This window comes from Caenorhabditis elegans, chromosome I, assembly GCF_000002985.6.
Source record: "Caenorhabditis elegans chromosome I".
Lineage (NCBI taxonomy): Eukaryota > Metazoa > Nematoda > Chromadorea > Rhabditida > Rhabditidae > Caenorhabditis > Caenorhabditis elegans.
This window is the reverse complement of record NC_003279.8, coordinates 12,877,824-12,903,124: the sequence shown is the minus strand read 5'-3', so window position 1 is coordinate 12,903,124 and position 25,301 is coordinate 12,877,824. Positions and strand designations below refer to the sequence as shown.

The 25,301-nt window shown below is 34.9% G+C and overlaps 1 protein-coding gene across 1 annotated transcript; it reads right to left on the bottom strand.

Moving 5' to 3' along the window:
• Positions 1–318: 318 nt before the first annotated feature.
• pad-1 lies at positions 319–24,486 on the bottom strand. Its single transcript, NM_060851.7, has 23 exons — positions 24,321–24,486; positions 23,532–23,625; positions 23,120–23,378; positions 22,288–22,477; positions 21,598–21,829; positions 20,488–20,964; positions 19,723–19,901; positions 18,949–19,159; positions 18,606–18,665; positions 17,119–18,108; positions 14,813–15,227; positions 13,259–13,898; positions 12,408–12,866; positions 11,082–11,284; positions 10,727–11,024; positions 9,280–9,804; positions 8,391–8,632; positions 6,778–7,292; positions 5,492–5,793; positions 4,687–4,849; positions 4,007–4,219; positions 1,750–2,072; positions 319–893 (listed from the first exon to the last, which is right to left on the bottom strand). Exons 1-23 carry the CDS (start codon positions 24,471–24,473, stop codon positions 783–785), a joined length of 7,254 nt encoding a protein of 2,417 aa, NP_493252.3. The 5' UTR covers positions 24,474–24,486; the 3' UTR covers positions 319–782.
• Positions 24,487–25,301: the final 815 nt, after the last annotated feature.

Sequence of the window (25,301 nt, the reverse complement as noted above, 5' to 3'; positions counted from 1 at the left end):
CTTTCTTTTTAGGATTTCAGCTTTCTCTATAATATAATACGTGTATAAATCTATTTTCCAGGAAGAATGTGTTAAAAACTTGAGAATTATCATCGTATCGCTAAGCTGGGCCTGTGGATTCGGCTTTTGGGAATTTCCCGCAAAATATTGAACTTTTCGCCTAATTGGCTGCCATATGACTCCGGAACTCTCGACTTTTGTCAAAAAATTCGAAATTTTCGAATTTTCGCCCACTTGAATCCGAAATTTCGCACATTCTTCGCCATTTTCTTGCCAGTTGTTCTAAAAACTTCCAAAAAAGGAAGCAAAGAACCCAATCAAACGTGTATATTTATTTCATCATGTATAGGAACAGTAATAATAATACGAAAGCAGTGACGGGGAGAAGAGAAGGAACGCAGAAAAAATTAAAGAAATTGCAATAAATCGTATATCTGGGGGATTTCGATCGATAATCAGGGAAACACTCGGAATTGGAACAAAAAAAAGTCGAAAAAAGTTGGAAATAAAAATGTTGCCTACCCAGTAGCAGCGGAAGAATAAATAAAATCTGGAACAAAAAAAAAGAAATCCGGGGAAAGAAAGAAATGAATCGATTTTTGTATCACAGGCGGGGAGGGGGAAAGGGTGGGATTTTTGAAGCGGAAAATTGGTGAAAATGGAGAATTTCCACAATTTCCACGAGATATGTACACGAAAAAAAATGATATTAGGAGAAAAACGGGGGAATTTTAAAGCAATAATCAATAATTAGAATGATATTTCCATTTCCACAGACACTTTTAAAATTGCAAATGTTCAGAAAAATCCACGTAGAGAGCCGATTCGAGTCGGGCCACGGCGTTTTTGTAGGTAAGGCTTCCGGAGAGAGCGTGAGCGTCGCGGAGTGTGTTCTGGAAAAAATTTGGGTTAAAAAATGGCAAGTTTTTCGATATATCGCGATAAAAATCGCTTTTTTTCTTAAAAATTTCAAAATCTATGGGAACTTCTGATTTTTTTACAGCGAATTTTATAATTTTCTAGCTCAAAATTCCTCAATTTTCCGGTTTTTTGACAAGTTTTTCGACAAAAAACACTTTTTCCTTAATTTTCTTCCTAAAGGCGCACGGAATTACTCGAATGGGTCTCGAAGCGAGAAAAAGTTTATGGTAGAAATTCGTGATAAATCCATGCGCCTTTAATTAGAAAACTTTTTCGCTAAATATCTATTTTCAGCCAAATTTCGGTGAAAAAATTGAATTTTCACAGTTTTTGGTTCAAAAGTAGCCGAAAATTCATAAAATTTCAGTGAAAAACTATGATTTTCAAGCAATTTCGGTGAAAATTTATATAATTTCACCAAATATATTGATTTTGTTGGGAAGAAAACCTTGCTAGGTCGAAATCTATCGAATTTCCCGATTTTTAATGCAATTTCAGTGGCAATTTTTAGGTAAAACTTCATTTTTTAATAAGAAAATCATGATTTTCGAATTTCCGACAAAAAGCCTTCAATTTTAGCGAAAAAAAAACTACAAAATCCATGTTTTCTAGCTCAAAATTTCTCGTTTTTCATAACTTTCCGCTCAATTTCAGTAGAAAATTAATAAAAAATAGAAAAAAAAATTCCAAATCCATGGGAAATTCAATTTTCTAGCTGATTTTCGAGAAAAAAAACATTTTTTTACGGGATTTTATAATTTTCTAGCTTAAAATTCCTCAATTTTTCCATTTTTTGGCTCATTTTCCTGGCTCCGCGGCAAAACTCACATTGCTCTCAGGCACCGACTTATTCAAATTAGCAAGTGTATAAAAGAATGGTCGAAGTTCTTCAAAAGACGTGAGAATTTTAACGGCACCAAGTGAAGCCGTATGATTACTCATCGTCTCTGGCGTCAGCAGTTCTCCGTATTTTTTCGCCAGTAAATCATTAATTCTCTCGGCAAATGGTTTGAATATTTCAGTTTTATCAGCTGATACAGATGATACAAATGCCCAGTGAAACATTTGGAAATGTGAGAGATAACCGGCTGGAAGAGTACACAGAGTTTCTAATAGTTTACAAGCGGCCACGTATAGTTGCATCCATTGATCTGAAAAATGAGCATTTATAGGTATATTTGGGTACTTTAGGAGTGAAAATTTGAGATTTTCAGATATTTTTACTAGAAAAAGTGTAAAATTTCATGTAAAATACATTTAAGCCATAAAAATTGAATTTTCAACGAGAAAAATGTGATATTTTACTAGAATATTATAGTTTTGTTTTGGTAAAATCAGTTTTTAAATTATTTTTTTCAGATTTTCGTAGAAAATGATACAAGGTACTCCAAATGGGCATTTATGGGTACTTTAGAGGTGAAAATTCGAGATTTTCGGATATTTTTACTAGAAAAACTAGAAAAAGTGTAAAATTTCATGTAAAATACATTTTAAGCCAAAAAATTGAATTTTTTGATGAGAAAATATGATTGTTTAATGGAAAACTATGATATTTCACTGGAAAATTATAATTTTTTCTCGAAAAAAAAATACTCCAAATGGGTATTTATTTATGGGTAAGTTTTAGTGATTTTTTGAGAATTTTTAATTTTTTTACTGGAAAAATATTAAATTTTATTAGAAAATGTGTGTTAATTTCTATGATGAAACGCTTTTTTTCACTAGAAAATTATAATTTTGTACTGAAAAATGTATTGTTCTTAGAAAAGCGGAGATTTTCAACCGGAAAACCGGGTTTTTCCAGAGAAAACCTATTTTCCAGCTGAAATATGCTTTCTAACACTTGAAAATGGTTACATGGCCGTGTAAATCCTCTTACACAGCCATGTGTCGTCATTTACGGAGCTCGTGTACTATCCGTGGAGAAGATTTTGAATTTTTTTGGCTGAAATACTTGGTTTTGGACCAATTTTTTTGCATTACACATTCAAATCGCCTCAATTTATTAATTTTTGAGTTTTTTAGGTGAAAATCAATGTTGTTAACTGGAATTTTGTTTGTTTTCTAACGCTAAATATATTGATATTCACCTAAATCACTTGATGAAAGAGAAAAACATTGGCGAAAATAGTCCAAAAATGAAGAATTTTGAGTAAAAATCTGCAAAATCTTCTGCTCGAGAAGTACACAATCCTCGTAAATCGACATGGCCGAGGTTTTCCCCGGCCATTCCTACATTTTTCAGTATGAAGAAGCAAAGTTCTGTCGGAACATGTTTTTTTCTTGTTTTTCAGTGTCCATTTTGTGGGCGTGACCGTGATTAGGCTCCACCCCTTTCCTGGTTCCATTTCCCTTTTTTTTTTGAGGCCCCACGAAAAGGGGAGCAACGAAAAGGGGAGCTGGCACTGTGCCAAACGCACAAAACGCTTTTTTATTCTCATTCAACGCACGAATTTTTTTTGTATTTTTACGCTAAACAACGCGCGATGCGTAATAACGGAGTGTGGTTATAACAAAGTCGTGCGTTGAATGAGAATAAAAAAGCGTTTTGTGCGTTTGGCACAGTGCCAGCTCCCCTTTTCGCAGATCCCCTTTTTGCAGATCCCCTTTTCGCAGATCCCCTTTTTGCAGATCCCCTTTTTCGCAGATCCCCTTTTTGCAGATCCCCTTTTCGCAGATCCCCTTTTTGCAGATCCCCTTTTTGCAGATCCCCTTTTTGCAGATCCCTTTTCGCAGATCCCCTTTTTGCAGATCCCCTTTTTGCAGATCCCCTTTTTGCAGATCCCCTTTTTGCAGATCCCCTTTTCGCAGATCCCCTTTTTGCAGATCCCCTTTTCGCAGATCCCCTTTTCGCAGATCCCCTTTTTGCAGATCCCCTTTTCGCAGATCCCCTTTTTGCAGATCCCCTTTTTGCAGATCCCCTTTTTGCAGATCCCTTTTCGCAGATCCCCTTTTTGCAGATCCCCTTTTTGCAGATCCCCTTTTTGCCGATCCCCTTTTCGCAGATCCCCTTTTTGCCGATCCCCTTTTCGCAGATCCCCTTTTTGCAGATCCCCTTTTCGTGGGGCCTCTTTTTTTTGGTTACCTGAAGACGCCGCCGTGGCTCCCGAATCCTGTTCACCACTTTGTAATTGTTGTTCAAGCTGTGATAGTGCGTGAACGAGCTCTGTAACCATAATAGGCCACACACCAATCAAACTGTGTGGGCGGAGTCGGAGAAGAAGTACTCGAATACACAGAAATACGGCTGAACGGATAACCGGAGATTGGGAAACTCGAAGATTATCCGAGAGACGTTCTGAAAAAAGTGGACATTTTCGGGGGTTTTTTTTTGTTTCAAAAATTATAAAAATCATGCGTAACGCCTATTTTCGCCGTGAGACCCCCCAAATAGTGTAAAAATTGGAAAAAATGGTCCAAAAATTGAGAGAAATTCAGTAAAAATTAATTAATTTTTTTTTTAATTTTTCCTCTAGAAAATTGAGTTTTCACGGGTTTTCAACCGAAAAATCTTGATAAACTGAAAATTTTACCATTTTTCCCAATTGGAGACCTTAAAATTTGAGATTTTCATGAGTTTTCTGTTGGAAAAATCATAAAAATCGCAATTTTTGAGGTCTCCAGTTGGAAAAATCGTGTAAATTCAATTTTTCTAGAGGGAAACTTTAAAAAAAAATTAATTAATTTTTACTGGATTTCTCTCATTTTTTGGACCATTTTTCCGATTTTGACACTATTTGGGTCTTACAGCGAAAACAACTGTACCTTGAATATCATTCATCTGCCCGTGATATTGATCTAATTGACTACCAAAAACGACAAAAGTCAGTCGTTTCAGTGCCTGAGCACGTGCTTCGTATTCTTGCTCTTTTGATGTCATAATTGAGAAGGAGGTGTTCGGAGAATATGAGATACTCTTCAGAAGATCCTGAAAAAGAACATTTTGGATTAGCCAAATTTTTTCGATTAAAAATTGAATTTTTGCCATTTTTTCCAAATCTTTTCCCTTAAAATTGCATTTTTTTTGCAATGTTTTTCATGTTTTTTCTATTAAAAATTACATTTTTTTGCAATTTTTCTGAACCTTTTCCCTTAAAATTATATATTTTTTGCAATTTTTGAAATTTTTTTCCATAAAAAATTGCTTTAAAAAAAATTTTCCATGTTTTTTAAAATTAAAATTTTAAATTTTTGCAATTTTCCAACATTTTTCCATTAAAATATGTACATTTCTACAATTTTTCCAAATTTCTAGCCCAAAAATCAGATAAATTAGCGAGTAAAAAATGTAAAATAAAGATACAAAAGGCTAAAATTCAAGGAACTTTCCCAAAAACTCTAAAATGTTCTCCTCGGGGAGTACACAAGCCCCGTAAATCGAAACATTTGACAATTGCTTTTACAATTTTAATGGAAATTTTTTTAAAATTTTTACTAAAAAAATTGATTTTTTTGGCGAAAAAACCAATTTTTATAGCTAAATTCATGTTTTTTAGAGTATTTTTGTTGAATAACTACTTTTTAGAGTCAATTTTTTCCAATTTTCTCAATTTTTCCCATAATTTTCTACCTTAAAACTAGTTCTATCATGTGTCATAAGATGATCTGTAACGACAAGCCACTGTTTCAACGCTGAATGATCCATTTTAAAGAATCCTGAATCGAGTAAAAGATCCAGCGTTGTCTTTTTCCATACAGGTCTCATGTAGGAATACGATGACATTGATGCAAGTAGTTGAGAGCTTGCAAGGAAGAAACGAGCATTTCGAGCGTTTTTTGCCTTCAGGTAGGGTACAACATTCGCCCAAACTGCTTGAAGTGTCGGTAGTACTTTGTCTTTTTCATCTGATTTGCTCACCGAGTCCAGGAGGTCTGAAAAATTGATTTTTCGTTTTTATTGAATGCGTTGAAAGGGCTTCAAAATAAGTCCCAGCACAAAAATTGGGTCCCACAACGAAAATCCTTGCGGGTTACTGTAGTTTTTCGTGGTGGGACCCAAATTGTGGAAATATTTCGCTCAAAAAGCGCCAATTTGGTTTCCAGACCCAGAAAATACTACTTCAATGCTAATTTTTTGAATAAAAAATTGGTCCTAGAAATCTGGGTCCCACCACGAAAATCCAGCGGGTTATTGTAGCTTTCCGCGGCGAGACCCAAATTTTGCAAATATTTCGCTCAAAAACGCCTAAAAGCGTTGTAAAAGTAAACAATTCGTTTCAAGACCCAAAAATTGTCATTTTAGGTTCTAGAGAGCTATCGTTTGGTCCCACCACGAAAATCCTTGCGGGTTACTGTAGCTTTTCGTGGCAGGACCCAAGTTTTCTAGTCATGATTAAACACGAAGGTGAGCTGAATTCAAAAATCTGAATGAATCAGACAAAAATCGCTTCGAGACCTAATTTAGTGCACCGGAAAAACTTGAAAATGTGAATAATTTGGGTCCCACCACGACGGCCTACAGTAACCAGAACAGGTTTTTCGTGGCGGGTTACTGTAGTTGTTCCTTTCTAAATTATGATATTTAAAAAAGTTTTTTTTTCGTATTCAGAATGTCTAGAGCTTCAAAATGAGTATAATCATAACTTGGTTGGGTCCCACCACGAAAATATTGTCGGTTACTGTAGCTTTTCGTGGCGGGACCCAACATGGCCATGATTATACTCATTCTGAAGCTCTCCGCGAGTTTTTTCTCCGGAGTTTAGGTTCTAAAAAGCCGAAAGCTTCAATTTCAGGTACTACCACGGAAACCCAGCGGGTTACTGTAGCTTTTCGTGGCGGGACCCAACATGGTCATGATTATACTCATTTTGAAGCTCTCCTCGAGCTTTTTTCGAATTTCAAGGTCTCCATATTCACCTGTCAACCGTTCAGCCAACAAGAACAACGCTTGAGTACTGTGTGCGGGATCACGACGGTTGTTATTGGTATCCTTAATGGATGCTCTCAAATTCGACGAGCTCTTCTTCTCAATCTTCATATTTTCACTTTTTGAGTCAACCAAAGTACTTGTAACACTACTTCCAGTTCCAATAGATCCTCCAGGTTTATTGATAAGGCTTAACGTTGAATTTCGTGTACTTCCAGATGGATTATCCAATGATCCCCCTCCTCCTGATACATTCGACATTGAACTTTGAATTTCAATAATCGGACTCTGATCAACTGATCGAATACTTGAAGATATTGAAGATCCATGATCTTGCTTCACGACGAGAGTACGCTTAAGCCAAGTGGTTGTTTCCAGTTGCCAACCGACAATTGCATTGACGGCTTCTGCTAGACGGGAGCAAACTTCTTGCACATTACGATACATTGCCTTGTCCTCAACAATGTACGCACCGCCAACACATTTCACAAAGTCACTCAGGATTCTGAAAATGAGGAAAAATAAATATATTTTCTAGTTTTTCGATGATAAAAAAACGCGTAATATTTTCAGTTTTTGCTGAAAAATTGTAAAAATATACATTTTTATGGGTTTTTGGTGGTAGAAAAATCGTGTTCTTTTTTGTTCAAAAAGTCTCCCAAATTTCAATTTTCTGGAGGATTCAGTTCGAATTTTTTTTTTTGAAAATGGAGCATTTCTTTCTTATTGATTGAGGCTCAGAGTGACTACAAACTACACAATTTTTCGGATTTTTCACATTTCGTTTAGGCTTTCAGTTGGATAATGTCAAAATTTTAAATTTATCTGTATTTTTCAAAGAAAAAATAGCAAAGCATAAAAATTTCCGGCTTTTCCATCGAAAAATCGTGGAAATTTCAATTTTTTTAGGTTTTTAATGAAAAATCGCTGTAGTTTTGCCGGTTTTTCAGTCGAATTCAGTCATTCAGGAATCTGAAAATGGGGGAAAAATGTTTTCTAGTGTTCCGGTGAACAAAAAAACGAAAAAATTGTTTTTTTTTGCTAAAAAAAAGTTGGGAAAATCTTAATTATTAAATTTCTTTTCACTTTTTTTCGGAAAATAAAAATGTTTTCTTTTTTGTTCTAAAAATCTTTCAAAATTCAATTTTTCAGGGGTTTTCAGTTCAAAAAATTCGTAAAATCAATGTTTTTTCTGGATTTTTGGAAGAAAAATTCAGATAATTTTAATATTTATTTTTTTTAGTCGTAAAATATTTAGCTAAAAATTGAAATTCTCTGCTTTTCCGGTGAAAAATCTTTAAAATTCCACAATTTTTTTGGTTTTTTAGTAGTAAATCTTTGAAATTTTTTAATTTTTTGGATGGATTTTCAATTGCTAAATGTGTGAATATTCGTAAAAATTCAATTTTTTGGTTTCTTTGTTGCCAGAAATGTAAAAATTGAAATTTTTACTCCAAAAAGTAATAAAATTCCATTTCATTTTTTAAGAGTTTTTATTGTGAAAAATCGTCAAAATTTTTAGTTTTTTCCATAAAAAACCGAAATTTTTTCACTTTTTCGGTCCAAAAATTCCAAGTTCTTCCTGTTTCGCGGCTGTACTCACACAAAAAGTAAGAAAACAGCTCTGGCAGAGAGCGCTGAAAGTGGAGCTTCTGAGAATAGGGATAAAAGTGAGCTCCAACACAAACGGAGCTGTGTCTGAAGTACAGCTGAAACACATGAATGAACAAGTTCCAGTAGGGGCTCTTCGGTTGGAAAATTCGCTTTGTCGATTGTAGTGATTCCGACTTTATTCGCCTTGAATGACGCTTCACGGAGTGTTGAGTTGACTGATGAGATGAGATCCTGGAAAATTGTAGTTTGTAGTTTGTAGTTTATAGAATAATAACGTTATAACTCAAATTTGTATTCTAACCAATTTCCTTTAAAAATAACGATTTTTGGCGGAATTTTGGCAATTTTCCATTCAAATATCGATTTTTCGACAAAAAAGTATCGATTTTTCACTGAAAATATCAAATTTTTATCAGAATCGCTGAAAACAATTTTTTTTTGCAGAAAAGATTAATTTTTGTTTTATTCAAACATCGCTTCTTTTTTTTTAACTAAAATTATCCAATTTTCATTCAAAAAAATATCGATTTTAGTTGAAATAATTGATTCTTGGCTACAAAAATCAATTTTCAAGAAATATTGATTTTTAGCTGAAAATTTCGAATTTTGTTCAATTTCCATGGATTTTCGATTAAAATTATCGATTTTTCATTGATTTGTCACTGAAAATATCAGATTGTCGTCAAAATTAGCGATTTTTCGTGGATTTTTCGTGGTGGCAAAATCTCAGAATTTCATAAAAACGGGCAGTTTTTCGTTAAAATTTATATAAAAATTTATAGATTTCATTAAAATGATCGATATTATGCTATAAATATCGATTTATCGCTGGAAATTTCCAATTTTTTGTGAGAAATGTTGTAGTTTGTAGTGTCTACCTCAAATGGAATAACTTGAAGTGATAGCAAAAGATTAGTAATATCCAATTGTGCAGATGAATACTCAAACGTCGCTCGATCTGGATCCTGTTTCCGAAGGGTTACTGTAGGTTTCGCAGTGCTCCGCGTGAGCCAAACCAACGCAAGAGACGTTAGGAATGCGTGCTTATGATATTGAGCAATAGGTGATAGGAGATGGAGCACAAGCCGTCTCAACTGACTATTCGTTCCAATTGGTACAATCGGTGGCTGAGCCCTGCGGACAACAGTCCATACATTACAAATAGTGGCAAGAGAGTGTGGAAGTGATGAGAGCATGTCTGATTGTGCTTGACGCCATCCATTTCCATGTTGTCGGGAACTGTCGAGTTTTGATATGACACCGCCAGAGTCTCCACTCATTGAGAATACTTTTCCCAATTGGGAGAATAGTTCTGTCGCTACTTTTGATCCGGGAATAACTGACATTGCATGACCAACCATTGATGTTGATGATGGTGTTGGAGTAGCGTTCTCGTGGATTACCTGCAAGTTTGTAGTTTTCATAGTTTGTAGTTTGTAGTTTTCATAGTTTGTAGTTTGTAGTTTTCATAGTTTGTAGTTTGTAGTTTTCATAGTTTGTAGTTTGTAGTTTTCATAGTTTGTAGTTTGTAGTTTTCATAGTTTGTAGTTTGTAGTTTTCATAGTTTGTAGTTTGTAGTTTTCATAGTTTGTAGTTTGTAGTTTTCATAGTTTGTAGTTTGTAGTTTTCATAGTTTGTAGTTTGTAGTTTTTGTAGTCTAAATCTCAAAAACATTGAAAAAAGTTTTTCTGAATTTTTGTGACACCTTTTTTGTCGGTTTTTAGTCATTTTTTTAGGCACTTTAATGCATTTTTCTGATTTTTTCGACTTGTTTTTTTTTTTTTGCAATTTTGCCATTTTTCGTCGTTTTTCTGCATTTTCGGACATTTTTTCGTCCTTTTCTGAATTTTTGATTCTTTTGTTGCATTTTCGGCATTTTTCTACATTTTTTTTAAGAATGAGAAAAAATGTTAAAAAAATTCAGAAAAATTGCCGAAAAATGCAGAAAAATTGCAAATTAAAAATAGGTCATGACCTACTTTTTAGGTAGGTTAAATTAAAAATAGGTCATGACCTACTTTTTAAGTAGGTCAAATTAAAAATAGGTCATGACCTACTTTTTAAGTAGGTCAAATTAAAAATAGGTCATGACCTACTTTTTAAGTAGGTTAAATTAAAAATAGGTCATGACCTACTTTTTAAGTAGGTTAAATTAAAAATACATGAAAATGCTGCATAACGTTCAATTTTTCTGGTTTTACGATTGAAAAAGCCAAAAAACTAAATTTTTTGGTTAAAAAAAAAAGTAGTTTTTTAAAGGTTTTTTTTTATTTCTCATAGTCTCAGGCTCCAGTTGAGCTTCGATATATTGTAGCCGCCCCCTACCTGTTGCACACCACCCGATGATGACGTCACACCACCGGCTCCGCCAACTCCCGGGGCTCCTCCAGCCACCGCTGATGTCGGTACACTATCAATAACACAGAAATGAACAAGAGTGGTAAGTAATTCCATAGTCATTGCCAAATAATTCGCCGGGTAGCAATCCGGTTCATCACGTACATCACCAGGACTATCAACGACAACGTCACTAGTCGGTGGATTCTCGTACGCGACACTCATCGCATTCTCCATATTCTTGCATAGTTGCTCAACGACACGGCACACAATTGTCGCTAGTGATCTGGAAATTGAAAGTTTAAAGACTACAGAAACTACATAAACTACAAATACTACGCACCTCTCGACCCACGGTAGAATCTGTACGACGAATTGTAGCCACATTTCGTGTCGATGCGGCTGTTTTTTGAGAGCGTTAAGCAAAATGAGCAGAAATGCGCGGAGCTCGACAGTAGAAGCGTGATTGTCGACTCGAGACGTTCGATTGTTGAATGATTGATTCATTACGGATTGGATGATGGAGAAACGGTGCGAGGAGTTGGCCTGGAATAAAATTGATTATGGGAATAGAAAACTACACACTATTGATAAATGTATACTGTGTATATAGCTATATTATTAGACAGGTTTTCCCAAATAGAGTATTAAGTTCTATTAAAAATTAGCAAACTGCATCTTATTTTGGCACATTATGTTCTATGCATGTTTAATACTGTAATTGCCAATTTCATGTACCAATTAATCAACTTTTACAGATGATAATTAATTTTATTGCTTGAACTTATTCGTATGTTTTTTTTTATTAATCTTCCTATGTATTATGTATTTAGTTAATCAATGTCTTTATACAATTCTTCTTTTATTTCGTCACGATTTTAATCGTAATAAACTAAATCAAATCAAATATGTGAATAGAAATACGGATTTAGACCACAAAACTATTATATGTATGATGTCAACTGTGAAAATCTACCAACCAATTAGAAACACTACCAACTAATAGCAACACAGCACTTTGAATCGTCTCAGGTAAGATACATATCACATGTTAAAGACGAACTACAAACTACAAACTACGTACTGCATTAGCTACAAAATACGCTTTATGGAATATTGACATGAACTATATATATATATATATATATATATACTTACTATAACCTATAAACTACAAACTATAATATGCATACTATCAACTGTAATGGGGTTATTCAAGTAATGTAGAAAAATGTATAAAAATACATTTTTTAAATGTATTTTAATACAGTTGTGACGTAATTTTTCTACACTTTTTAATTTTCCGACACTATTTGAATAACCCCATCAGTAACGAACTAATTAGAAACACCACCAATTTAAAGCTACAAAAACGCCGAATAATTTATGTTTTTAGTGGAACTATGGAAATATGGTAAGGACTACAACATTAACTACAAACTACAATAACTACAAAATACACATTGTGAATTACAAAGAACTACCTAAAACACCAATGGTGATTGTTGTCAAGTATTCGAAAACTGATTTAAATTACTCACTACAAAGAAAAAAAAAACAAATTGAAGTGTAATAAGCTATCATTCAAGTCTATAAGTTTTCAGATGACTATAAACTACACTATAGTTTGTAGCCCAGACTATTGCTCCACAAGTGTCATTCTGCTCACATCAGAAAACGTTGCGAATCCCCGTTTAATATCACATTCCAGACGAATCGCATGAGACGTGAACGTGAGCAGGCTCCGATGGTAGGCGGCGAGCAACGGCGAAAGACGTCTCGATTCTCCCAGTAGACCCTCATTGAACTTGCTAATCGACACTGACAACGGACCACCACCACCGCCCGTCTTCTTACTACTACTGCTCTCCATCGGATTATGATCTACGGCGGTGAGCAACAAATGGAGTATACATTTCTGAAGTTTCGATCGATTCAGAATGGTCTGCACGAATTGTACGAATTGTTTCGATTCGTGCTCATTGAGCATTGCTGAGAGCTCACGGAACAGTTCGCACAGGAATTCCAATGCCGAGATTTTGCATTTCCAGAGGGATGTTAAGTCGGCTTCCGTGACTGGGGATATTGGAGAGTTGAGGAAGTAGGAACGCAGGAAGTGGAGGGAGATCTGCAAAAATGTATATTATCTAGCCTTATTTTGCCGTATTGTAAAATTGTTTGAAACTACAAATTACAATTCGCTTGCACAATCTATAGCCATGCTGGTGACTACAAAATACAATAACACGTGGTGTAAGGATGTTCCATTGCGGGAATTTTTCGTCAGCACACGCTTAACCATGCGAAATTAGTTGAAAAGTCTGCGTCTCTTCTCCCGCATTTTTTGAAGATCAAACCAAAATGGTACACTTTGACACCACGTGCAATAATCAATTATCCTTAACTATATTAGTTATATCGCTATTCAACATAAACTACACCACTTTTACACTTCTACCATAATGATATAACTACAAACTACAACTAAACTCTAAGCTACACTACAAACTACACCCCTACCGTAATCAACAGTTCCAACAACGTAATATGCTTATGCTTCTCCTCATCGGACGCGGGCGCCGACCAGAAATGCTGTCCGAGAATCGCTCGAACATGCCGATTCATAAGCTCCACCAAACTGTGCTCAGCACTGGAATCCGACGTCGTTGTAGTTCCAGACGAAACAAGACAATTCAAGAGCATCCGATTTCCAGTGGCTCCACGTGGTGCCAACAGTGCAGTGAGAATTCTGAAAGCGGTCTCGGCACGCGCCAAATCCACAACTTTTCCACTTTCTCCATAGAGCAGCATATGTGTGTGCATTTCCTCGAACAACGATGATGTTCCACCGGCAGCTGAGCTTGTCGAGCTTGCCGATGATACAGTACCCGGGAGTATTGTATCTTTTGATGATGCTCCAGCTGCGGCGGCGGCGGCGGCGGCTCCAGCTCCAGTTCCACGTGACACTGATTCTGTAGATGGTCTGAAAATCTCCGAAGTGTCGAATGCGCTCAGATCCTTGTCAGTCATGTTGAAAATCGATTCTTGAAGGGAATCCTGACGGCGATGACCTTTTTTGACACGTTGAACCAGTGAATCTGGGCAGATTGGAGCGGGTCGCTCAGCAACTTCATCGTCAGCTTCACTATCGTGGGGGAGACTGAAACATTTTTTTGGAGTTTTCTAGAAAAAAATTGATTTTTCTTGAATTTTTCGTTTTTTTTCCTTTTCGGTTTTTCAAAAATCAAATTTATCGGAAAAAAACGTTTTTTTTTTGTTCCTATATTGGATTTTTTGTTGTAAGGAGAAGATAAATTCGATTTTTATCGAAATTCTGAGAAAAATGCCGGGTTTTCCAATTTCTATACGAAATTCCAATTTTTTTTGAATTTCTCTAGAAAACAAACCGTTTTTTTCCAAATTTTTGCAAAAAATTGGTTTCTTTTTCAAATTCTCGGAACAAATAGTTTTTTTGAAATCAATTTTTCGGATAAATTAGATTTTTCACGCAAATTTCTTGGAGATGTCAGACAAAAACTAGAAAACCTTTCCCACGGGGAGTACACAGGCCGCGTAAATCGACACAGGATTTTGTAAGATGATTTTCACGGAAAACTTTTATTTTTCGAGTATCGGGCGCGTATTTTTGTGGGAAAAACATTTTCCAGTTGAAAAAACCGGAGAAAATCTAATTTTTCAGAATAAAATTACATTTTCAGAAGAAAAATACCATTTTCCGGTGGGAAAATCAAATTTTTCTGTTAAAAAAAATCACTATTCCCGTAGAAAAATCATATTTTTCCGCAAAAAAACCAGCTTTTCAGTAGAGAAATCCAATTTTTCATTAAAAATTCACATTTTCCAGAAGAGAAATCGAATTTTTTCCTATTAAAATCACTATTTTTTACTAGAAAAATCCAATTTTTCCGCAAAAAATCCAGCTTTTCAGTAGAAAAATCACATTTTTCATATGAAATACAATTTTTGCGTAAAACATCCAATTTTTCCGTAGAAAAATCCAATTTTCCCTAGAAAAAAACACATTTTTTCAATAGAAAATGCAATTTTCCCTACTTAAAACTGGCACCAGTCGGCTCAACATTATCCATCGCAAACATTGTCATAATTCGTTCTCTTTCCAAATCTTCTTCATTAAATTCTTCACAAACTTGATCTACAATCTCTCTCAACACATGAATAACTGTCTCATCAATTGAATCACTCATTGAAAGTGTATCCAGCGAGTCTGTATCATCATCAAATGCCGGAACAACATCAGGATCTGGTGATGACGATCGGAGAATTCCAGCTGCACCAGCTGCTGAAGGATCGCCTGAATCTTCTCCTGTCGACGTTCGGAGCAATCGATTCCGAACTTCCGTGATCCATGTGGATTCTGTAGATGATGAATCGATGGCAGGTTGACCAGTAACATGGTAGAGACGTTGTTTTCCATCGATTGTTACAAGAGTTACCGCGGAGATGTCGGCTGCAAGAAAATAATGATTAGGATTAGGGAATTTGAAACAAAAACCAATGTTTTCCAAAATATCGACCTGATTTTTTGTCTAGGGCTGTCGCGGTGCCACCGCGAAGGGTGATAACAACGAGAGACGCAGAGGCAGTAACGAGCTGCGCTCAGAGAAAGAGCCTAGGCGAAAAAGGCAAAGGATCCAGAGCAAGACGAAGAGGAACAGTCGAAGATGACAAAAAATACGGATGTCGTCGTGGATCTAGAAGAACGCCGAGAAGGTGGTCGCCGAGCACATTTGCAACGTTCTACACGGTTTAGTCTACTCAAAATTCCTTTGAATTTCGAGCCTTTTTCCCCCGGAGTGTCGTGCTGTACGCACGAAGGGATGGATCGTGCGCTCTGAGGATCACCAGCAGCGGAGATCGGAAGACGTCATACACCAGAGAAGCAGCAACGTCGGACGATGGAGTTGGCTTCGGGACATCCAGAATCCGTCGAAATTCGGATCTTCGTCAGCAACGAGGAGGAGATGCTTAGGCGGAAGAGCAGCGACCAGGAGAAGTTAGCGATCACGTCGAAAAACGTTCGGGATAAGAAGGACAAGCTGGGATCGCTGATGTTGGAGTACCAGTGTCGGAGGAGCAAAGGAGCGTCGGAGCCAAGCAGTGTCGAAGGACAAGCCGCGTCATTGGCGAGTGGATTCCAGATGAGATCATCCAAATCCCTTCGGAATTCGGATCTTTTCTCAGGCGGAGTGTCGCGGTGCCACCGCGAAGGGTGATAACAACGAGAGACGCAGAGGCAGTAACGAGCTGCGCTCGTATAATTATTATTGATCTCCCCCGTTTGACCTACCCGCTAAATACTGATTTCTCGCCCCTTTACTATTTCGCAACCACCACCTATCCTTTCGATTTGAATATTATTCACTTCTTCCACCAACCACACCTAGGAGGTGGTTGTATTCGGTTTATACACCGATCCTATGACCTTTTCACCAACTCATGCTACTAATTACTCATCTTCTTTAATATTCACCACCACCGATCGATTATTCTAATAAATAACTATTGCGGAAAGCTAAATCTTCGCCTTCTTATATCCACATCACTGGGGAATAATCTATCGAGATTATTCCACTCCGAGGAGCTGTATCGTAAATCGTCACCTTCAATAGGGTGAACGACAAGGGCTATAGTTTGTAGTTAATTGGGTTCACTACAAACTATAAATTGAACAGTTTTCTAACGCATGCATACCGAAAAATTGGCTGAAAATCGAATTTTTTTTCGATGTTTTGAAAAAAAAAATTCAGTTGTTCGTACAATTTTCAAATTTTCTGAAAAACTATCCATTTTTTTGGGAAAATTTATCGATTTTCCGATTTTATTGATTTTCCTGTAAACTTTTAGATTTTTCCAAAAAATTATCGATTTTTCCGGAAAATTGATCGATGTTTTCCGAAATTTGTGGACTTTCCTAAAAAAAAAAAAGATTTCAGAATATTTTTCGATTTTTCGAAAATTATCGAAGATTTGTCGGGAAACGATAGATTTTTTCTGGAAAAATATGAATTTTCTAAAATTCTATCAATTTTTTCTGAAAATTTATCGATTTTTTTTCGGGAAACTATCGATTTTTTTTTTCGGGAAACTATCGATTTTTTCCGGAAAATTATCAATCTCTGAAACTTTATCAATTTTTCTGAAAATTTATTGATTTTTTCGAGTCTTTATTGGCTTTTCTGAAATTGTATCAATTTTCCTGAAAATGTTTCTCTTTTTCTGAAGTTATCGATTTTTTTTCGAAAAATTAGCTTGTTTTTTTTGTTGGAAAATTGTCTATTTTCCACGAAAACATATTGAATTTTGTTGGAAATTTATCGATTTTTCTCGATAAAATGCACCTGGAATAACAGGACAAGTGTCCGTCGTCATTTTCGTCTCCTGTCGAATGTATTGAATAGAGATCCGCGCTGTGACAGGATTCATGAGCATCGTCGACAGCATCTGAACAATCCGCGGCAAATCCTGATGCTTCGAACAATCATGGAACCACTCTGCCGCAGCCGCTTTCAGCTCAGTTCTCGTTTTGGCGACACTCTCGTCGGCGAGCACACCGAGAAGAATCATGACAGCTCGATTGAATGGCTTCTGATATGGAATTCCCTGTTGTTCACGATCTTCTAGATTTCGTGCCAAGACCCAAATCCTGTGAAATGTCCGTGCAGCTTCGGAGCATACAAGATCATCCGTAGAAGTAAGCGACTGAACTACAATACTCTCAACATCACTGGAAGCTTCAAGAGGTCTTCTGGAGTGAAGTTCGACGAGAAGCCTCGCAAGTCGTTGCTGTTCGGTACAAAATTTCCTAGATCCAATTCCAAGCCATACAGCTTCTCCGCACGTTCCGAATACTTTTCCCTGCTCAATAAATTGACAATCTCGTTTCGCGAGCAGTGGTTTCAGAAGAACATGAGTCATCTCATCGTAAAAATCATCATGTGGACGATGTGCAGCCTCTTCGTGTTGCTCTAAAACTTGCACAGATTTCACATAAATCTTGCAGAGCAGTTCCAGAAGTGATGCTCGAGCCGAAACGTCAGCACACAAGCCAGCACGCATCTCTCGAAGCCATCCAGGACCATCAATCACTTTGAGCATATTCTTGAGCCATGGCTGAACTTCTTCCGACGATTCTCGACAATAGTCTCCAGGATTATCGACAATTCCAAAACCCAAATAGTAGATTGGAACTTCGAGGAAAGCGTTTAAAAGTGTCGTTGAGGCATCGATTAGGGGGATCAGAGAGGCTTCACGTCGAGTTGTGTAGATTTCGAAAATTGCGGAGAGGGCAGATAGGCATTGGGATAGGCAGGCGTCGGTTTGACTTCGTTCTGAAATTTGAAATTTAAAGCGAAATTTGTATTGGAGAATCTGAATTGGAGAATTTTTGTATTTTGTAGTTTTAGAGCTACCTGATCCGACACTACAAACTACAAAAGCTACTATAAATAGATTATAGTTTGTAGCCTCTTTATCTTAAAAATAGGATTTTTTCGAGAAAAAAAAAATGCAAAGAGTATATTTGGGACTCTTTTTTTTATTAAAAAACCAGTGAATTAATAAAAAAAAATTTCAAAAAATATATAATTTTATCAACAAAAAAAAAACAAAATCATAGTTACATTCAAAATTCGAATTTTTCAAAGTGTTTCAAGAATAAAACAATAATTTTTCATAAATTTCCGGTAAGTTTAGGCAATTTTTAGGGGTTTCAGCACAAAAATTAACAACTTTTAACCAATTTGGGGCACTTTTCATTGAAAATTGATGAAATTTCCCAATTTTCTATTTAAAAAATCCCAACTAAAAATTAGGAAAAAAACCGAACCATGCTCAATAGCGGTGACCTCCTGGCTCATCGACAACGAATCCTCGGCGATTTCGTCAACTAAAAATTGGGGAAAAATGAGTATAAAACAGAGAATTTGGGGGGTTAGTTTGTGAGGGTTTTAGCAGTTACGTGGCCTAGAAAATGCAAAAAATCGGCCAGTCATATTTTTTGTTGATTTGCCAGAAAATGGAAAATTTTTCAATTTTTTCAAAAAAGAAAAATGTTTTAAAAAAATATATTTTTCGAAAAATCGTTTGTTCCAATTGAAAATAGGTGGCCGAGTTTTTGGTATTTCACGGCCACGTAGTGTAGTTTGTAGTCTACCCCATCTCCTGCTCACCTTCAATCGGTGATGGTGGATGTGCAGTACTAATTTCTAGAAGCTTCTGACAGACAGTGTAGAGTTGGAGAAGATCCGATTGATCACAAGATGATAGTAGATTCTTGTTCGAAACTCCTTCTAATACAGTTTCCAGGAGACGTGGCAAATGTTGTGTTCGAATTGTTGGATCACTTTCCACGTTGCACATTTCTAGGCACACTGAGACAACCTGCAATGCAAATTGGTAGAACATTTATTTAAGTTTTGCCAAAAAAAAGTTTGTTTTTCTCTGAAATTTTTTTGGCAAAAATATACATTTTTCGTATTTTTTTTTTCGGAAGAAAACATGTTTTTGTTAAAAAAAAACGAATATTTTTGTCAAAAATTTTTTTCTAGAAATTTTAGAAAATTTTTGTGGATTTCTTTGTCAAAAATGTTTTTTTTTTCGATTTTTTGGACTTTTTTTTTGGTTTAAGGACTTTTTTGTCAAAAATATACACTTTTTACGTGGTTTTGGTTTTTTTAAAATTCTTTTGGAAATTTTTGGCAAAAATTAAAAAAAAAATTTTTTTTTTGGCTTTTTTGGATATACATTTTTCCGTTTTTGTTTTGTGAAAAAACGTTTTTTTTTTGAATTTTTTTGGAAATTGTTTGGAAATGTTCTGCTAAAAGTATATTTTTAAAAAATTGTTTGGCAATTTTTGTGGCTTTTTTTGAAATTTTTTGGCAGAAATATATTTTCTAATTTTTTTGAATTTTTTGTCAATAAAAAAATATCAGAAAATTTTTAACCTGCGAAAAATCATGAATCTGTCGTTCAAATTCGTTATTCTCAACAATCCGTCGATACCAATCACCAAGAAATGTCCACAAGAAACCGGGTTCCAGTGAATTTAAGAGCATATTGAAAGTTTTCGATAACTCATCGATTCTCCGTGCTTGGACCAAATCCTCTTCGTCTGGTGGCGGAGCTGGAAATATGGAGGGGGAAAATGTAGTTTCGAAAATGAAAAAAATCATTAAAAATAAATATAAATTCTATAAATTTTGTAACAATTAAATTTGGTATAACGGAAACACCGAATTCTGCGAATGCGTTTTGCACAACATATTTGACGCGCAAAATATCTCGTAGCGAAAACTACAGTAATTCTTTAAATGGGTACTGTAGCGCTGGTGTCGATTTACGGGCTCGATCTTTGAAATCCAATTTCATATTATTTTACTGATAAATGATTTGAATTAATTTCCAAAATCGAGCCCGTAAATCGACACAAGCGCTACAGTACCCATTTAAAGAATTACTGTAGTTTTCGCTACGAGATATCTTGCGCGTCAAATATGTTGTGCAATACGCATTCTCAGAATTCGGTGTTTCCGTAATAACAAATTTAATTGTTAGAAACTTTATAGAATTTTTATTCATTTTTAATGATTTTTTTCAATTTCGAAACCACATTTTCCCCCTCCATATATTTTTGCGCGTCAAATATGCTGTGCAATAGAAACTACAGAGAATTTCAATTTTAATCACAATTTTCAGCAGCAAAAACCCACCAGAACTGGCATTTGCTGCTGCTGATGACGTCACAGAAGTGACATCATCATCCTTATTGGACGTAGAGCACACCGAATTCAAATCAAGATAAAGACCCTCTCGATCTCCGGGTTTTCGCGGATTTTTCAGACTTTGCTGTATCTTTCTGGGGCTCTTTTTCAGTGAGGAGCTGTTGCTGCTCGAATGAAATTCTGCAGATTTTTTCAAAAAATCCGCAAAAACTGTTTCCAAAATCGTCCTTCCAATATCGGCTCGATCCTGTAGGTAGAGCAGAAGCCGACATACTCGAACCTCCGCGAATTGGACCTGCTCCGCTTCTTTTCGATCTCCCCACATTGAATTTTGATGATTTGCAAAGGGAGTTTCGATAGTGTCAAGAGCAAGATATTCACCAAGAGCTCCGTGTACAAGGCCGAGCACTCGTTCCTTGAAAAATGTGAGCTCAATTCCGTCATCGGGTCCGCCGAGTGAGAGGCCTGGAAATTTTGGATTTTTTTTTCGATTTTTAGAAGAAAATCTTAAAATTTGGAGCATCTTTATTATTTTTCAGTATCTTTTTTTTTTCGATTTTTTAAATTAAAAAATCGGAAAAAAAAATCGATTTTTCAAAAAATATCCATAAATTTCGGCCTTTTTCTTATTTTTTAAAAAGAAAATTTAAGTTTTTTTATCGAAATTAACGAAATTCGATAAAAATTCAAATGTAGTTTGTAGTCTGCCTAGAGCTCATTTTGGCTCCGCGGCTTGATAATTTCGTAGTCTGTAGCTTCTGTGCTAGAAAAATTATAATTTTCCTTAAATATTTACAACAAAAAATCGTCAAAATATGTTTTTTTTTAATCAATTGTATGAGAAAGGCACTTTTTTCCGAAATTTTCAAAAAAAAAATCGATTTTCCAATATTAAAAAATGCAATTTTCAGGAAACTTGGGGTCATTTTCAGATTTTTTTTAGAAAAAAATTATTTAGAGACTACAAACTACATATTTTTTTGGGAAGCTTTACAGGTTTTCATCCTAAAAATCTCCATTTTCAACCAATTTTTTTGCTAGAAATTGGGATTTTTTTTTCAAAAAATAGCTTAAAATTTTGTAGTTTGTAGTTTGTACCTGAGACACCTTTCGTCTCTCCACTTCGATTAATAAGCCACGTATAAAGACGTCGATTCAATGACATATCTCTCCGAAGCACTACAAAAAGACATCTTCGGAGAAGTTGAACAAAATCTTCATTCGTCAGATTAGTACTATCCAATGGAAATGCGGCGACTAGGAAATCCAAAAGATACCGTTGAACAAGTGGAGAACCTGTATCATCGGCTACTGCACACAGGGCGGCTACCTGCAATAGTTTTACACGTTAATTTTGCACTTTTTTTGGACAAATTTTGTACAAAATTTGCACATTTTTTGAGAAAAATTTGGCTAATTTTTTGCAGTTTTTGGGAAAATTTTGCAAATTTTTGCACAATTTCGTCTAGTTTCGCAATTTGGCGCCAAAAAACACGGTACCAGGTCTCGACACGACAACTTTTTTTTTTTTTGAAAAATGCGAAAAGGAGTGTGTGCGCCTTTAAAGAGCACTGTAACTTCCGACTTTTGTTGCTCTTTTTCGAAAAAGATATATGTATCTATTGAAAAATAGCTAAAAATTCCACAGAAACGAACATTTGAAATTACAGTACTTTTTAAAGGCGCACACCTTTTTGCAGTTAACAAAATTGTCGTGTCGAGACCTGTTACCATAGTTTTGGCGCAAAAATCGCAAAATTTCGCTTCAAGGGTAACACTCCGCCGTACCATATGATTAACATGATCTCCAACCAAATGAATCTGATCATCGAGGCTCTTTAATTTGTCGAATTTCGCGTTCACGTAGATCATGGCGGGTAATCGAACGGGCGGTGAGCCGAGAATTGCCTGCCAGAGGCACGCGTAGAAGGCCCGTGGGCCTACTTTTTCGCAGACTCGATCCAGAAGAATGAAGGATCTGAAAAGAATCTTGATAGACTACAAACTACAACAAATTTGCACAGACTTTTCTCATTTTTTGGGGTTTTTGTGGTATTTTGACATTAAAAAAAGATTTTTTAAATATTTTTTTTTTCAAAAAATAATGGCAATTCCACAAAACTCTCCTCCGTTGCATCATATTATTTCAACATTTTCCATTAAAAATTAATGTAAAAATATAGAAAATCACTTGATTTATCTGAAAATCGTGTTATTTTCAGCTGAAAAATTAGAGAAAATGCTCAAAAATGCCTGAAAGTTGCCAATTTTTTTAGCGGAAATTTTCAACTTTCAGGCCATTTTTGAGCACTTTCTCTAATTTTTTAGCTGAAGATAATATGATTTTCAGTTAAATTAAGTGGTTTTCTATATTTTAACACTAATTTTTAATGGAAAATTTTGGAATAACATGGTGCAATGGAGAGTTTTGTGGAATTGCCGAATTTTTTAATTGTTTTTTTTTCTTGCAACCCAAATAATTCCTGGTAAGTGCAGTTTTTTTGTAGTTTGTACTCTTTAACCTCACCAAAATTGGTTGAGGCTCAGAATTTTTTTTAGTTTATAGTTTGTAGTTTGTAGTTTGTAGTCTTCTCTCTCTCTCTCTCTCTTTCTCTCTTACCTCTCATAAAACTCTGTTCCCTCCTCCAACGCCAACAAAACTCCACCCAAGAATCCGGGCAATGCGGGCCGTAAATTTGCTCCAAGTGGTACCAAATAGTTCTCAAATATTGTGAATAGCTCGGATTTAACCTTAATTCCACAGTGATCCATTAGAGGGAATAGGCCGACAGCGAATAGATATAGACATTCGGGAAGCTTATTCGGCCCGAGAATTTCAAAGATTTGACGATACGTTTCGAGGGCTTTTAGGTGGACACCTGCAAAGTTTGTAGTTTGTAGTCTGACAGATTTTGGAAAATATTCAAATTAAATGTTTGAAAAGCGAATTTTTGTGCAAATTATTGACTTTTTGTGTCAATTTTCAGTTTTTTTTTCCATATTTTAATGACATTTTTCTTAAAAAACCTTACCCATAGGGAGTGCTGGATGAAGGCATTGTGACAGACGTTTCGCGACGGTTACCCGATTTGGTATCGCACAGAATTTAGCGTTTGATTGGAATACCTGAATAGATTTTTTTTTAAAAATTTATTGCTATAATTTCTTTGCTAGGAACATGCATTTTAAAATATGAAATTAAAAAAAACAAATTCCATAGCGTAATTTATAATTCTGTTTTATATGAAAACATTCAATAGTTCCATTTTTATTGTTTTAAATATCAAATATTATGAAAATTTACTGATTAAAAATACTAACGTTTAAAATTTTAAATATAACTGTTAGAATAAATTAACATTGTTAAAAACTTGAATAAACATCGAATTTTTCATTTTAATACTGTTATGTCTTGAATAAAGTTTTAAAAATCTGATATTTGATTTCAATAAAATAGGATAATTTATCCTGTAAACATCAAATATTAAATTTTTAAAAACTTTATTCGAGAAATAACAGTATTAAATTGAAAAATGCGATGTTTATTCAATATTCAATATTGTAACAGTGTTAATTCATTGTAACAGTTACATTTAGAATTTTAAATGTTAGTATTTTTAATCAGAATATTTCCATAATATTTGATATTTAAAACAATAAAAATGGAACTAAAATGTTAGAAGTTGTGCAAATATTGAATTTTTAAATAAAAATTATAGTAAAAATTTAGTATTTTAGGCTGCAAATAGCATGTATATTTCACTAAAATGTTAATAAATTTTTTGAATTTCTAGAAATTTCTTCCAACTAACAAAACCCACTTTAGCCAATTTTCCGAGTGCCGAAATGAGATCAGCCCATTCATTGGGTGTTTCGAATGTTTTCAACGCCTGATCGATGGCTTTTGCGTATGCACGATATTTACTATCTTTTTCTCGACCCGCTGGTACATCTCCACCTGATGCTGATGCCATTTCTTATTTCTTTCTGCAATTTTTCTTTGAATTTGAGCAGAAAGTTGAGAAATGTTACGGAAAATGGGGAAAAATGGGGGAAAGAGCGTGAAAAAAAAACGAATTTAAAGGCTATTTTGAGTTGAAAAGTGTTATAATATTGTAGTTTGCAGTCCGAAATAACTTGATTTATCTGAAAATCTCATTAATTTCAGTTGAAAAAATAGAGAAAATGCTCAAAAATGAATATCAGAAATTACAGGTGTTTTCTAACCAAAAAATTGATTTTAGAAGTTTTTAAAACCCAAAAAATCCCCACGTTTCATGAAAAAATCGACGATTTAATGGGGTTATTCATGCAGAAATTTGAAATTCTAAATTTCCGCATTGCATGAATAACCTCGAAAATCGGAACAACTAATTTTTGCAAGTTATTCACTATTTAAAAGATCTTCCCGATATATTTTGAATTCCCTATTGCACCATGTTATTCCAACAGTTTTCATCAAAAATCAGTGTCAAAATATAGAAAATCACTTGATTTATCCGAAAATCACATTATTTTCAGTGAAAAAATAGAGAAAATGCTCAAAAATGGCCTGAAAGCTGCCAATTTATTTATCGACAATTGGCAACTTTCAGACCATTTTTGAGCATTTTCTCTAGATTTTCAGCTGAAGATAATGTGATTTTCCATATTTTGACACTAATTTTTAATGAAAAATGTTGAAATAACATGGTGCAATAGACCAAAAATAGTTTTAAAAAAAAGAGGGTTTTACATGTTTTTCGAGTTAATTTTATTTAAAAAATATATACATTTAGGTTAATTTTCGAACTACAAACTAC

Coding starts and splice junctions, on each gene's coding strand:
- pad-1 (NM_060851.7), bottom strand. CDS start 24,473: ATGGCATCAGCATCAGGTGGAGATGTACCAGCGGGTCGAGAAAAAGAT. Junction 13,899..14,812: donor CCGACTGGTGCCAGTTTTAA/GTAGGGAAAATT, acceptor AAAATGTTTCAG/TCTCCCCCACGATAGTGAAG. Junction 2,073..4,006: donor AGCCACGGCGGCGTCTTCAG/GTAACCAAAAAA, acceptor CTCATTTTTCAG/ATCAATGGATGCAACTATAC.